Here is a 15,336-nt window from a genome sequence, read left to right on the forward strand (position 1 = left end):
AAAAGGCGTTATGATGCAGCATGCCGACTATCTTAGTAGAAATCCTGTAGATGTCTGCCACATTGCGAAAAGTCATTGCCTTGTCTGTCTCTCGTCAAAAAGAGTTCCAAGAGCCCCTCACCAACCAATTTCTTCTTGGCGTAAGCCAGACGCTCCATTCGAAACAATTCATCTCGATGTATTAGGCCCCTTACCTACTGTAAACGAATGTAAATATGTTTTGATAATAATTGATGCATACTCAAAATATTGTCTGTTGTATTCACTTTGTAAGCAAGATGCAAATGAACTGAAACACGCTGTATCTAATGCAATTTCATTGTTTGGATGTCCTAAGTTATTGGTATGTGATAGAGGCCGTATGTTTGAGAGCGCTAGTTTTAAGTCTTACGCTTCTGAGATAGGTAGCCAACTACACTTTATAACGCCTGAAATACACAACGAGAATGGACAAGTGGAACGCTACTGTCGCACCGTCCTCAATATGTTAAGGATTGAGGCCACAAAAACTGAGACACCGCGGTCGGACTCACTCGGGCGTTTGCAGCTAACTCTCAACTGTACTAAACAAAAGACAACGCAAACGTCACCCTTACATCTCCTAATTGGCATTGAAGCGGCTACACCGGTGATAAGGTCACTCATACGTGACGTGGCGTTGGATAACACACGTCCAAATCGTGAAGGTTTGCGAGAGTTGCAGAGGCAGCGTGCGTCTGAACTGCTGGAGATGAATAGAGAGAGGCATGATGCATATGTAAATAAAAATCGCAAACCAGCACGCCTCTTTAAACTTAACGATATGGTCTTTGTCACAAAGTGTTCACAGATGTCTGGCAAGCTGGACTCAGGGATGCGAGGGCCTTATCGGGTAAAGAAGGTTTTGCCCCATGGCTGTTACGAACTGCAACTGCTTAGTGGTTCATACGGCAAGATAACTCAGGCTGCTGCTGAGCACATGGTTATTTGGCGAGGAGAGTGGACCCCTGAGTCCTGTGCAACTTTCTTCGATTGTAAGTAATCTTTAACTTATTGAAGTTGAGATTCGATTGACATCAAGTGGTGGTGTCTCATTGTGTGTATTCCCAGTATGCGTATGTTAGAGATGTATGTATGTATGTACGATGTGTGAATACATGTTCATGATAATGATATGTGGATGTAGATGTGTGTTGTATGAGATAAATGTGTGCGAGTGAAATAAATGTGTAATTAGGACTAGGTGATGTATGTAAGAATTTTACATAAGTGAAGGGAATGTTGAACATGCTAACATGGTGCCTCTGTTCGGGATATGCAAACATGGTGCCCCTATCCACATGTGTTTTGGTGTTGAGCGTGGCTCCGCCAGTGATAAGACATATGGCGTTGAGATGTTCTCCGTCAGTGAACATGCAAACATGGTGCCTCTGTTCGGGGTATGCTAACTCGTACGCTGCCCATATTAATATTCTGAAATGTGACAAGACTGACAAAAACATAATAAAATGACTTATCCACTGACTGTTGACTGCTTGCTTATGCTAGCTTGAGTGTTTGTTTAAAGCCCAAGTCATATATTTTTATTTTGTTACAGCAATGGAAGAAGACATTGCAGACAGTGAAGCTCAGCGTTGTGAGCAACAGGGTCCATCCAGGGAAAACGCCAACCAGCCAACAGAAGCCGTACCAGTGGAAGTCATCCCGGAGAGTCCAGCCAGCTGCCATGACGTCTGAACATACGTGACACACATCAAGGAAGTGTTCGAGGACGAACACCTGTCAGGAGAGGCCGTGTTAGCGGTGTCCGCCACCCCGAGGGCATCACTAGCCGCGCGCCTATAAAAGCGGAGTGAGAGGTTGCGCCGCCCTCTTTCCCGATCCAGCCGTCGAAGCGTTAGCACTGTTCAGCTCGTATCTAGTGTAGCTAGGTTATTTAGTGATAGGTTCTAGTTGTGTTTAGCGTGGTTTAGTTTTGTGATTTAGTTGTGTAAATTATTGTTGATAAATGATTAATTAAGTTTGTAAATATTAATTGATTAAAGGTTGTAGGTGTCCTGTGCTTGTTTTTTTTATTTTAAAAGTTAGGCTATCCCTAATTGTATATATAAGTATTAATAATTACTTATACAAAAGGCTAAAAGCATTTTGTACCAGCCAACCTATAGGAGAGAATATGAGAAAAATAATAAGACTTTAATCTTTGATTGCCATTATCTGTAGCTTTATTAAGTGGTAAAGGGACCTAATTACTACCTATATTTTTTTAGTATTTGTGATAATTCATAGAATTTATTAGTTCTATCAATAAATAAAATATACATGCATTACAATGTGTTTAATTCATTAACTTACAATTTGCACACTGAGGGAATGTGTATGCTTTCGGTTAAAATATTCTTCCTCATTCTGCGAGGGCCTCAGGCCAAAACCCACACCAATCAAATAAATATCACTAATACAAGCTTACTATAAAGGAAAATTACGAATTCGGTAAAGATGGAAACGTATCTCGTAGGGACGGCTGTCCGGCAGAAAAATGGCTTGAAGATCTTGGAGAGATGCGTACAAGGTCAATTTCACTTTTAGCAGTATTTTCTGAAAACGATCTAACAATTTCACCCTTTTCTTCGAAAGTTTAAAATCGCTAAAACGTCAAAATATGACAGATAAGCGATATCAAAAAGTTCAACAAAAATGACATGAATCGCGTCATTCTCCTTTCCGTTCATTCATTTTGCGATCTCGAAACGATCTTACTATGTAGCTTGTTTTTAGTGCCATGTGAATCGCAATTTCATAGCTCGTTCGTAAAAATCTGAAAACGAGATGAAAACGAAGTTGTTTTTTGTGACACGAATCACCCTCCAGCGATATGTAAACAATGTTCGACTTGGGCTTTAAACCTAGATTTATCGATAAATGAAGCGTTGGTACTGATAAAAAATGAATTATTACAATTTGTACAATGTTACATACCCGTCATAGACGCTGCACGAGCGTAAACATCCTCCAAATTCGATAAAATGTGTCCAGCTTCATGTTCCGCTAAACATTGTATATAAACTCGATAAATAACTTCCCTAGCTTGACTACGAATATTTTTCTTCTTCTTCCTAATTGCAAACAGGCGTAAATAGTTGTTTTTATCTAGATTATCCTAATAATTAAATAAGAAAATTGAAAAAACACCGAACCGCCAACTGCCATAAACAATTGTTATGACTTTTATGTTTCTTTTCTAATGGTGCCAGGCTCCTGAAAATTTTAGTTCCTCAAACATTAATTTCATGAATTAATAGTTTCACTGTATGTATATGTACTTACTTATCTACTAGGTAAAAAAGAAGCAATCATTCTTACTGCGCAGTGGGTATATATAGAAAATCAATTAATACTATCTTAATAAATGTCTATCGATAAAAATAACAATTAATTTTTGATAAACTTTACTGTACCACTCTTAGTGTAGTCTTTGAAAATGGAGGTCCTTGTGCTACTGCCATGGCTATTTGTTATTATAACCGCTCAGGTATAATAGTTCTTTTAATATACATAGATAGATAAATATAGAATATTCTTTATTTGTACACAATATAATATATAATATAAGTAATACTAGGTTTTTTTGTGGGAATTTGAGGATTAAAAGTAGCCATAGTTTGTTAAAACAGATACCTACCAGAATTTTAAATTATAGTATAATAGTTTAAATTGCAATTGACGGCCGAATGGCGTAGTGGTTAGTGACCCTGACTACTGAGCCGATGGCCCGGGTTCGATTCCCGGCTGGGGCAGATATTTGTTTAATCACAGATATTTGTTCTCGGGTCTTGGATGTGCCCGTTAAATGGCAATAGGCCCGCCTCCTATTACATTGGGACTAACATAACACTCTGGCGAAAAGTGGGTGCAGCAATGCACCTCTGCCTACCCCGCAAGGGAGTACATTAGTACAAGGCGTGAGTGCGTGTGTTTAGTTCAAATTGATCTTTTCAGGATACATTATACAGCGTGGATCAACTATTACAAAGAGGAATCAGCAGTGGCGACGGAGTTTCTACATATGCAGTGGATGACGATGACGGCGCGATCCAATCCAACGAGGGCCTGAATGCGAACCTTGAGGAACAACAGCAAAAAAAACTGCAAAACCTTGGAACTATGTTTTTACGGGTAACACTATCATTTTCCATCCTTACATAATAGGGTAAAACTGCCAGTTATTGGCCATCGTTAGTTACTGGCCACTATAAACTTAAAAATCATAAAATAAGGAATGAGGCATCACCTACCATCTGTGTTTTTTAATAGAACTTTGTTATCTAACTGACTTTGATTTTAGTACAATTTTTTTCCACTATGAAAAAAAGCGCCATACTATGCCGCCTTTTTCTGACAGTTGGCGGTCGGACTTCCGCGTGTACGCTTCAGAGTAACGTATTTCTTAACGAAACACATTTCTTCAAAATTGACATTATTGGTGATTGAACGCAATTTAAGTGATTTCTTTAGCATATTTATATGGTGTTAATGGTAAGTTTTATGAATATATTATAGTTTCATGCAATTACCTTTGGGAAGGTGAGTTTTTGGAGGTGGCCAATAATTGAATCAATATATTGCAAATTTTCTGATACTGGCCGCCTATGCCAATAACTAAATAAAAATGCAAGTACTCTATTTAGATGAAAATCGACTGTTTTCACAATATTTATAAGTTGTAGTATCGTGTGGCAAAATATCACGCATTTTTATCAATAAAATTCAGTTACTGGCATAGGTGGCCAGTATTTAGTGGTGATGTGGCCAATATCCGACCGATGTATTTTGTTACAGTGCGCAAACCATCATCAACGGGATGCCACCTAAACGAAGGCAGTATTCTTCAGATGTCTTAAATAAAGCCTTCAAATTCATAAAAGACAAGACAAGACATAAGACAATAGAAAATAGTTTTCAGAAATTCAACAATATTTTATTGAAGGATATCGATCGACGAACCGTCTTGCCTAAAAGCTCGACGAGTTTCAGCCCCCAGAGCAAGCTGAGTTTCGAAAAGACTTTAGTACAAAAGATCTACACAGTAAGGCAGATTATACAGAAGACCGAAGAGTATAATAAGCCTCTGTATCTAGCCTTTGAAGACTATGAGAAAGCCTTCGTCTCCATCGAGACGGGCAGTTTTGGACTTCTTGGAGAGATGCTAAATCGACTGTCGCTATATCGGGGTGTTGAGGTGTCTATACAATGCTGCTACTATGACTGTCCAAGTATAGGACCACAAGAAAAGACCTATCCAAAGGCAACGAGGAGTGAGACAGGGAGATGTGATATCTCAGAAACTGAAGACCGATGCATTATAAGATGTCTTTAAGACGTTGGACTAGAACGGACACATGTCACACCTCCGCTGCGCAGACGACATCGTCAATATGGCAGAATGTCTGCCGAAACTCAGCTGGATGCTAAGTGGCCTAAATGCTGCTTCCCAACCTGTATGCATCCCTCAAAGCCTGAAGACAAAAGTCTAGTCAACCACTGCACCCTGCACAGTGATGACGTATGGTGCAGACTGGTGCACCGATTTAAAGTGCACATGCTATGGAGAGAGCTATATGCTTGGGGTTGCTCTGATAGATCGTATCAGAAATAGGGTTATCTGTCAAAGAACTAAGGTTACCGACATATAGCTGTCAAAATGTGTTTAGATAAAATGGCAGTCAGATTCTGCCGAAGAACCGATAACCGTTGGGTAAGACGAGCTCTCGTATAGAGACCACGAACAGACAAAAGCACCGTGGGACGCCCTCCTGCCCGCTGGACCGACGATCTTAGGCGGGTAGCTGGTAGTGGCTGGATGAGGAAGGCCGAGGACGAGGACCGAGTGTTATGTTTGGGAGAGGCCTATGTCCAGCAGTGGATGAGTATTGGCTGATGATGATTCTATGACGATGAATAAAATACGCACGTACAGCGTCGGTAGATCTTGATTTGCTTGATTGGTTGTATGTAAAGTACGCAGGAACGGTGTTTATTAAGTAATTATATAATTATGTATATAAAAAACATGTAATTGAAAATGTTATATTCCTAGTATTTTATTCTTAGAAAGTTGATTGTTTTTTTTGTTTTTGAAGTTTAGCCGTGGTTAATATTATTCTGCAACTGATTTTAATATAGTTTTTATTAAAGGAGACAACATTAATTTCTATTTTTTAGAGGTTTTAAGCTTTTTTATAAAATTATTTCCTGTGGCCAATAACCAGCCTATGGATGGCCGGTAAGTGATTTTTTTGGCCAATAACTGCAATTTCTCACAGGTTTGCAATAACATATATTTTTTTAACGGTTATAGTTTTCTAAATAAATTATTGATTTACTGCGAGGCAAAAGTAGCTTTTCTAGATTACATTCATACACCATCTGTCAATTTTGGTTTAATCTGTATGAAATAATTCAGCTTTGAAGTGGCCAATCCGCTTAGTTGGCCAATAACTGGCAGTTTTACCCTAATTTCCCCACATATTTATTTATAATTGAAATGCTCAATTGCTCAAAACTGTAATACCAGAAAGGGTAGTCAGGGGTGACTTGCAAGCGCAACACGGTTTTCGCTATTACCTACATTCATTTTTACTCACAGGATAGGTCGCGAGCTTTTTGAGAATGATTTATTAAATTATAATAAGTACCTATTATATTTATATTGTATTGTAGTATGGTAATATATATTGTTCTTAGTTATAAAAACCTTAAATGTTTTCAGATGGCACAAGCAGCAGGATTACGGGAAAATAAAATAAAACGCCCCCCTTATACCCCCACAAATCCGGTGAGTTATCGCTAAACATCAAAATTACATTTTCAGTTTATAAGAAAATCATATTATGTCATATTCGTAGCTCATTCGAAGGCTGTTGCAAAAGTCAGGCGAACAACCAAATTTCTGTAAACAATCAAAAAACGCTTACTTTTCTATACTATTCAAAACTGTTCCTGGGTCATCCCTTCTCCTTATACCGCCTTTGCAACAACCTTCCTACGAATACTGCAAAATAGCACGAGTATTACCATTGTACTTCTTACTTGAGTATTTCTTTATTTCCGTGGCATAACTGATACCACTAGGCACCGTAGCGTCCGTAGTCGAGCTGGCTTCAGTAATCGTAATTGATAACTGAGTTGAAGCAACAACTGGCACGGTCAGCCATTAGATGGGTGACTGATTTCAAGTGGTTCTTTTCTGGACGCTTCCGTGCTTCGGACGGCACGTTAAGCCGTGGGTCCCGGTTGCTGCTTCGGCAGCAGTCGTTAAGCCTAGTCAGAGGCCTTCGGGCGGCTTGAAAACATCTGACAGTCGGGTTGCCCACTTACTTGACAACTCTCAGCACAAGCTTGCTTGTGTTGGGGTCCTCCAACCGATGAACTGATACTACTTGAACTGTTCCAGCATGGCGGTCCAGTGCAGATGTACACGGTGTCCGGGGGACCGCTGCTGCCGGGACAACTCATCGTGTCCGACTTCGACACTAGAAGGGGGGAAGAGGTCGACGTCGACACTAGAAGCGGGGGAGAGGTCGACGCCGACACTAAGGGGGAGCTATTGATCGACTTTGATCCTAGAAGGGAGATAATAGATGCTTCTCCTCCGACTAAAAAGCCTAAACGCAGGCCCTATATGATGATAAAATTGCAAGGATACGTTTATTTTGCATAATTCAAAACTCCTTTATAAGTTAAAATTTCCTCAAAGTAACATTAAAACTCCAAACCCCAATTTGTGTTAAGTATTTGAATTTTTAATAATATTGTTAACAATCTATAGCTACGTTTTAATAACAAAATATCGGTACAATAAATAAAAAAAACACTCTTAAATTATATGTCGGTAAACACGGTTAAATTATAGTATTGCAAAAAATATTGACTTAAACTACATCATTCTGTTCATCCCATCCTTATTGTCACCCTTGTCTTTATCTAGAGACTTATCAACATCTGCAGTTCCGTTGCAATACTTCACAACCCCATTATCTGGTTTGCTCGTCCCATTTTGCGCTGGAGCGATCATGAGCAAGTTGTTTCCATTCCTGTCAGTTGTCAAGTTCCTTAACGGCAGGGGATGGCGCCATCTTGGGAAATAGTAAGAGCTTCTGAGGAACCTATAGTGCTCCATTTTGTTTTGGACCACTCGACTTTGGTAGCGTCTGAAGAGCGAACCATCTTCATTTTTCTCGTTGCCGAATTTCGGAAAGTCGTTAGCGCCTTCGAGGAAGATTTTCGGTTTTGGACCTTCATCATCATTGCAATAAGGTCGTTTGTACTTCCTGCGTAGGTTCTGCGATGGGCTAAGAGGTGATTCGCATTTGATTGCTAAGGAGTTGTTCTCTTTGTTAGTGGAGATGGAATGCGCTTTCTGCCACTCGAGCACCTCGCATAGAAGACCGATGTATCTGTAATAAGAATATACATAATGAACATAATTATATGGGCAAAGGGAAGATTATGTCTGCCAGAAAAGATGTGACAGTCGTTGGGGTGGACATAGATAAAAACCTATTATAGTTGTAAGAAAAGTCTGATAAAAAAAAGCGGCGCTATAACCCTGTGTCAGACACAGTTCTCATTCACATAGCCACAAAAAGTTAGGTTAGGTTATATTAATTTAATTGTATCTTCCTGCGATTGCCTGAGATTTCGGGTTTCTATTCAATATCCACTCTTAGCTTTTGTTTATAAATATACCTGCCTCTCTGAACAAGATACTGAGGTTTGTTCGAAGGTAGTCTTTGTGTTTGTTACCAACCTTGGTCTTAGAAAGGAGAGCAACAGCAGCGTCACAAAACTCCAGAGTTTACTTACCTGTTGTAGTCGACAACTATCTTTTGTATGTCTGACCTATGTTATCCAAATCCAAACTAATATTATAAATGCGAAAGTAACTGTGTCTGTCTGTCTGTTACTCTTTCACGCCAAAACTGATGAACAGATTTGAATGAAATTTGGTATACATACGGTCAAGACCCTGGGAAAGAACATAGGCTACTTTTTATCCCCGAATTCCCACAGGAAAACTTTTAAGGCGAAGCGAAACGCGCGGGAACAGCTAGTATATAATATTATAAATGCGAAAATAACTGTGTCTGTCTGTCTGTCTATCTGTCTGTTACTCTTTCACACCAAAACTACTGAACGGATTTGAATGAAATTTGGTATACATATGGTATAGACCCTCCCGGGAACAGCTAGTGTTCAATAAAGTCATATTCTATTCTATGGTACTCGTACCTGATGGCGACCCTCAATATCTCGCTCTTAGACAGCTTCTTGTCGGGCGGGTGCGTGGGCACGAGTCTCCGGAGCTCGGCGAAGGCTCCACTCACGTTCTGCTGGCGCCAGCGCTCGCGGCAGTTGGAGAACAACTTGCGGGGCGCTCGGAGAGGCAGGCCGGGGGGTAGGTCCGACTGGGGACGGGAAAGGATTAGTTGAAGATCTTCCATATCGTACTAATATGAAGGACGAGTCGTGTCAACTGAGTGTTTGATTGCAGTTGAAATGCGGTCCGTCTAAACGCGAAAGTTTTTGAGTATAGATGTTTGGTACTCTTTCATGGGAAAACGGCTGGGGAAATTTTGATGAAATTTGGTATGTAGGCAGCTGACACCGTTTTTCTTTTCAACATTCCTATGAAATGAAATATGGGTCTGGATCTTGGGCTGCAAGATCTTCCCTCACCATTCCCACAACTATTGCCTCAATCTCCACAAAACGTCACTACGTTGTCTTTGGACGTCGACACTAGAATTTGGGGAGCGGTCGACATCGACACTAAGAGGGAGGGAATGGTCGACTTCAACACATGGATGGGGGAGAGGCTAATATTTAAACTAGAAGGCAAGAAGAGGTCGACTTTGACACTAGAACACTTGGCCAGTAAATCCAGCCACAATGGTAGTTCCTCATCTGTGCCCGCATCTGTCTCTCGTCATCACTGTCCTGGAAACTCGGGTCGTCGCTGAGCATCTCGCTGTCCGGCTCCTCTTCCGAACACGAGTCCGGCTCTGACGTCATCGCCACTGCCACTGGGGGGAGAAGAGGGGAATAAAACAGAATGTTATTTTATTCAAAGCATGGAAGTAGACATAAAGCCCTCTTTTGAAATATGCCAGACGGTACTATCCGATACTCCTATAAAATAAAATAAAAAATGCTTATTTGAAACTACCCTAAGTTAAGAAATAAAGAGTTACAGAATGGGAATTTAGTAAGTAAACAAAAAATATAACTTCAAGTATCAAAATGTTATGGTTTGACTCAACTTAAACCAGCCCAAACCTACAACCAGCGATATGTAAACAATGTTCGACTTGGGCTTTAAACCTAGATTTATCGATAAATGAAGCGTTGGTACTGATAAAAAATGAATTATTACAATTTGTACAATGTTACATACCCGTCATAGACGCTGCACGAGCGTAAACATCCTCCAAATTCGATAAAATGTGTCCAGCTTCATGTTCCGCTAAACATTGTATATAAACTCGATAAATAACTTCCCTAGCTTGACTACAAATATTTTTCTTCTTCTTCCTTATTGCAAACAAGCGAAAATACCTAGTTGTTTTTATCTAGATTATCCTAATAATTAAATAAGAAAATTTAAAAAAACAGCGAACCGCCAACTGCCATAAACAATTGTTATGACTTTTATGTTTCTTTTCTAATGGTGCCAGGCTCCTGAAAATTTTAGTTCCTCAAACATTAATTTCATGAATTAATAGTTTCACTGTATGTATATGTACTTACTTATCTACTAGGTAAAAAAGAAGCAATCATTCTTACTGCGCAGTGGGTATATATAGAAAATCAATTAATACTATCTTAATAAATGTCTATCAATAAAAATAACAATTAATTTTTGATAAACTTTACTGTACCACTCTTAGTGTAGTCTTTGAAAATGGAGGTCCTTGTGCTACTGCTATGGCTATTTGTTATTGTAACTGCCCAGGTATAATAGTTCTTTTAATATACATAGATAGATAAGTATAGAATATTCTTTATTTGTACACAATATAATATATAATATAAGTAATACTAGGTTTTTTAGTGGGAATGTGAGGATACAAAGTAGCCATAGTTTGTTAAAACAGATACCAGAATTTTAAATTATAGTATAAGTAGTTCAAATTGATCTTTTCAGGATACATTATACAGCGTGGATCAACTATTACAAAGAGGAATCAGCAGTGGCGACGGAGTTTCTACATATGCAGTGGATGGCGATGACGGCGCGATCCAATCCAACGATGGCCTGAATGCGAACCTTGAGGAACAACAGCAAAAAAACCTGCAAAACCTTGGAACTATGTTTTTACGGGTAACACTATCATTTTCCATCCTTACATAATAATTTCCCCACATATTTATTTATTATTGATATGCTCAATTTCTCAAAACTGTAATACCCGAAAGGGTAGTCAGGGGTGACTCGCAAGCGCACACGGTTTTCGCTATAACCTACATTCATTTTTACTCACAGGATAGGTCGCGAGCTTTTTGAGAATGATTTATTAAATTATAATAAGTACCTATTATATTTATATTGTATTGTAGTACTGTAATATATATTGTACTTAGTTATAAAAACCTAAAATGTTTTCAGATGGCACAAGCAGCAGGATTACGGGAAAATAAAATAAAACGCCCCCCTTATCCCCCCACGAATCCGGTGAGTTATCGCTAAACATCAACATTACATTTTCAGTTTGTAAGAAAATCATATTATGTAATATCCGTAGCTCCTTTGAAGGCTGTAGCAAAAGTCAGAAGAACAACCAAATTTCCGTGAACATCAAAAAACGCTTATATTTCTATACTATTCAAAACTGTTCCTGGGTCACCCCTTTCTCCTTACACCGCTTTTGCAACAACCTGCTTATGAATACTGCAAAATAGCTAGAGTATTGCCATTGTAATTCTTATTTGAGTATTTCTTTATTTCCGTGGCATAACTGATACCACTAGGCACCGTAGCGTCCGTAGTCGAGCTGGCTTCAGTGATCGTAACTGATAACTGAGTTGAAGCAACAACTGGCACGGTCAGCCATTAGATGGGTGACTGATTTCAAGTGGTTCTTTTCTGGACGCTTCCGTGCTTCGGACGGCACGTTAAGCCGTGGGTCCCGGTTGCTGCTTCGGCAGCAGTCGTTAAACCTGGTCAGAGGCCTTCGGGCGGCTTGAAAACATCTGACAGTCGGGTTGCCCACTTACTTGACAACTCTCAGGACAAGCTTGCTTGTGTTGGGGTCCTCCAACCGATGAACTGATACCACTTGAACTGTTCCAGCATGGCGGTCCAGTGCAGATGTACACGGTGTCCGGGGGACCGCTGCTGCCGGGACAACTCATCGTGTCCGACTTCGACACTAGAAGGGGGGAAGAGGTCGACGTCGACACTAGAAGCGGGGGAGAGGTCGACTTTGATCCTAGAAGGACGATAATAGATGCTTCTTCGCCGACTGAAAAGCCTAAACGCAGGCCCTATATGAAGTTAAAATTGCAAGGATACGTTTACAGAATGCAAGGATAAGATTAGTCAATAAAAATGCGATAATTCAAAACTCCTATATAAGTTAAAATTTCCTCAAAGTAACATTAAAACTCCAAACCCCAATTTGTGTTTAGTATTTGAATTTTTAATAATATTGTTAACAATCTATAGCTACGTTTTAATAACAAAATATCGGTACAATAAATAAAAAAACACTCTTAAATTATTTATTTATTATTATTATTTATTTATTATTTATTATTACAAAATACTTACACCACTATTACAGAACTATTCTAATGCAGTAGTGCAGTGAAACAGACAACTATAAACTATAAAAAACTTAACTAATTACATAATACAGCCAATGTTACTTTTGTGAACTCATTCAGGGAAACGGTGAATATATCGACAATATCCGCGGTGTCGTTTAGCACACGTAGGGCGCGCGTGAGCGGCGCCTCCTGCAGCAGGTTGGTGCGCGCCGCCGGCACCGTCAGCAGCCGCGGCCGGCGTCGGCGCCGCGCGTGCCCGTCCACTGCGCACAGACCAACCTGGCTCAAAACTCCAGGGTTATGGACCCTACCACGCAACAATTTAAAAACATATATTGCTATTGCCAACTCCCTTCTAACCTCCAACTTATTGTACCCCACCATACCCAAGACAAACAAGGTAGGGTACATAAGAGGATAGAAAGGATAAACTCCATAAAGTTTTAAATATACAAATCGTACAAATTTATTTTGTATACGCTCCAGCATGAAGCTATATTTGGCTTCATGAGGTGCCCAAACAATCGCGTTGCTCTCCAGGTGACTACGAACCAAAGCCTCGTATAAGGCCCGTATTGCGACTATGTTTGTAAACTCTCGAGCCTGTCTTAGAAAGAAGCCTAGGTTGCGATACGCTTTCTTACAAACCAGCTCTATATGTTTGCGAAAGTGTAGATCTGCTGTAATATTAAGTCCCAAGTCCTTGACTTCTGTAACTCGCTGCATTGGCGTCCCGTCCACAATATATTGGTGGTGTCTTGGGGCTCGCGCTCGACTTAGGCTAATAACGGCACACTTCGTCACGTTGAAATAAAGCTGATTTTCATGACTCCACTTGACTACAGCTTCTATATCTGCCTGAAGGCGGTGATGGTCTGAGTCGCTCGCCCCCTCCAGCGCTAGCTTGAGGTCATCAGCGAAGAGCAAGCAAACAGCACTGCTTACGACTTCAGGCAAGTCATTAATCATAATGATAAATTGCAGGGGACCCAGATTGCTGCCCTGACTCACTCCTGACCTTGTGAAATACGGCTCCGATATGCAACCCCCACAGTCCACGTACTGACGCCTATCTTTCAAATAGTCAGCAAAAAATTTAAGTGTATGTGGAGTGCAACCCACACGTGCCAATTTTTTAAGGAGTATATCATTATCCACCGTGTCAAAGGCTTTCCTGAAATCGAAATACGCTAGATCTACCTGCCTACCTGCATCCACCGAGGGTATGACACAGGATAGCAAATGCAGCAAGTTGCCGGCGGTGCCACGGCCCGGGCGGAACCCGTGCTGCGCGTCCGACAGCTGCGAGCTCACCTGCGCATACAGCGAGTGTTGTATCGCGCTCTCTAGCACCTTTGCCGGTGCATATAGTACTGCTACGGGTCTGTAATCACTGGCCTCCGTTCCCCCTTTCCCTTTCGGTACTGGGACTACTCTACTACGTTTCCACCGTTCCGGAAACATGGAACACTTCAAACATAAATTAAATATATAGTGCAATGGGCTTTCTAGTAAAAATCTACAATCCCTTAATAGGTACGGAGGGATGCCATCCGGGCCGGCTGAACGCTTCGCAGGCAGCTTGGCGAGCGCTCGGCGCACGTCCGCGCGGGACAGGGCGGCGATGTGCGCTCGCGCCGCCCCCCCGCGCTCGCCGCCGCGCTTCCACTCGCCTCTTCCACGTTCAACTCAGCAGGAAATGGATTGTACACCGAGTGAAAGTATTCAGCGAACACTTTCGCACACTCTGAATTCGCTAGTGCTCGTCCACCTTTCATTAATTTAATATTATTTAAATTACCCCTTTTTGCCCTTATATAATTCCAAAATGCCCTTGGATCCTTAGCCAAATTCTTCTGCACTGTTTGGCAATGTTTGTCATGTGCCCTTCTTGTTGCTGTTTTACTCGCAACCTTATTTCGCTAAACGCCTGATAATCTGTTTCGGATTTTGTTCTTTTGTATTGCTTATGTAGCTTGTATTTCAGTTTTATGTCGCTAATAATATCGGCCGTGTAATACTCAGGATAAGAATATCTTGAGCCTACAGTCTTTAGCTTTTTAATTGGAACACAACTGTCTATGATTTTAGTAATTTCAATATAAAAATATTATAAAGCTAAACTAGGTTCTTTAATAGTATAAAGTTCAGTCCAATCTATTAACCCTAGAGTGCTCGCGCTATGAGCATTTTGCCGCGCTCAGCAAAGAATGTTTAATATTTTGTGAACTATGCACTCCTCAAGGTCCAGCGTCCATGTAGCTGCCCTCTCGGTCCTCTCCTACATGTAAATTAAATTTGGAGAAATTCAGTGCACAGGTTACAGCAGGAAGAGAGAATTGAAGAGAGTGTGTCGCACGGGGCGGCAAAATGCTCACTGCGCGAGCACTCGCGTCACTAAAATTAAAGTTATTTTTTATAAATTTTTTATGATATATTATAAGTTTTTCAGTGTTTTTTGGTAATATAATGTAAATGTAATGTAGGTATGTATTTATTTCAGTTTACATTCGATTTACGATATAA

At 40.4% G+C, this 15,336-nt stretch overlaps 2 protein-coding genes across 4 annotated transcripts; one reads left to right on the top strand and one right to left on the bottom strand.

Annotated features, from left to right (window-relative positions):
• Window positions 1-3,193: 3,193 nt before the first annotated feature.
• On the top strand, window positions 3,194-12,658 carry LOC125490921. Of its 3 annotated transcripts, XM_048631428.1 has the most exons (5): window positions 3,194-3,511; window positions 3,979-4,155; window positions 6,749-6,814; window positions 7,433-7,558; window positions 12,458-12,658. In XM_048631428.1, exons 1-5 carry the CDS (start codon window positions 3,461-3,463, stop codon window positions 12,572-12,574), a joined length of 537 nt encoding a protein of 178 aa, XP_048487385.1. In that variant the 5' UTR covers window positions 3,194-3,460; the 3' UTR covers window positions 12,575-12,658. The 3 variants fall into 3 exon arrangements, with proteins under 3 accessions (XP_048487385.1, XP_048487384.1, XP_048487387.1); XM_048631427.1 differs by lacking the exon at window positions 12,458-12,658 and having other exon boundaries at window positions 3,220-3,511; window positions 7,433-7,699; XM_048631430.1 differs by lacking the exons at window positions 6,749-6,814; window positions 12,458-12,658 and having other exon boundaries at window positions 3,223-3,511; window positions 7,433-7,699.
• LOC125490917 lies at window positions 7,901-10,472 on the bottom strand. Its single transcript, XM_048631424.1, has 4 exons — window positions 10,436-10,472; window positions 9,946-10,064; window positions 9,271-9,446; window positions 7,901-8,435 (listed from the first exon to the last, which is right to left on the bottom strand). Exons 1-4 carry the CDS (start codon window positions 10,440-10,442, stop codon window positions 7,916-7,918), a joined length of 822 nt encoding a protein of 273 aa, XP_048487381.1. The 5' UTR covers window positions 10,443-10,472; the 3' UTR covers window positions 7,901-7,915.
• Window positions 12,659-15,336: the final 2,678 nt, after the last annotated feature.

Source organism: Plutella xylostella, chromosome 28, assembly GCF_932276165.1.
Source record: "Plutella xylostella chromosome 28, ilPluXylo3.1, whole genome shotgun sequence".
NCBI lineage: Eukaryota > Metazoa > Arthropoda > Insecta > Lepidoptera > Plutellidae > Plutella > Plutella xylostella.

Coding starts and splice junctions, on each gene's coding strand:
- LOC125490921 (XM_048631427.1), top strand. CDS start 3,461: ATGGAGGTCCTTGTGCTACTGCCATGGCTATTTGTTATTATAACCGCT. Junction 4,156..6,748: donor TTGGAACTATGTTTTTACGG/GTAACACTATCA, acceptor AAATGTTTTCAG/ATGGCACAAGCAGCAGGATT. Junction 6,815..7,432: donor CTTATACCCCCACAAATCCG/GTGAGTTATCGC, acceptor GAACTGTTCCAG/CATGGCGGTCCAGTGCAGAT.
- LOC125490917 (XM_048631424.1), bottom strand. Junction 9,447..9,945: donor AGAGACAGATGCGGGCACAG/ATGAGGAACTAC, acceptor TCCCGTCCCCAG/TCGGACCTACCCCCCGGCCT. Junction 8,436..9,270: donor ATATTGAGGGTCGCCATCAG/GTACGAGTACCA, acceptor TTCTTATTACAG/ATACATCGGTCTTCTATGCG.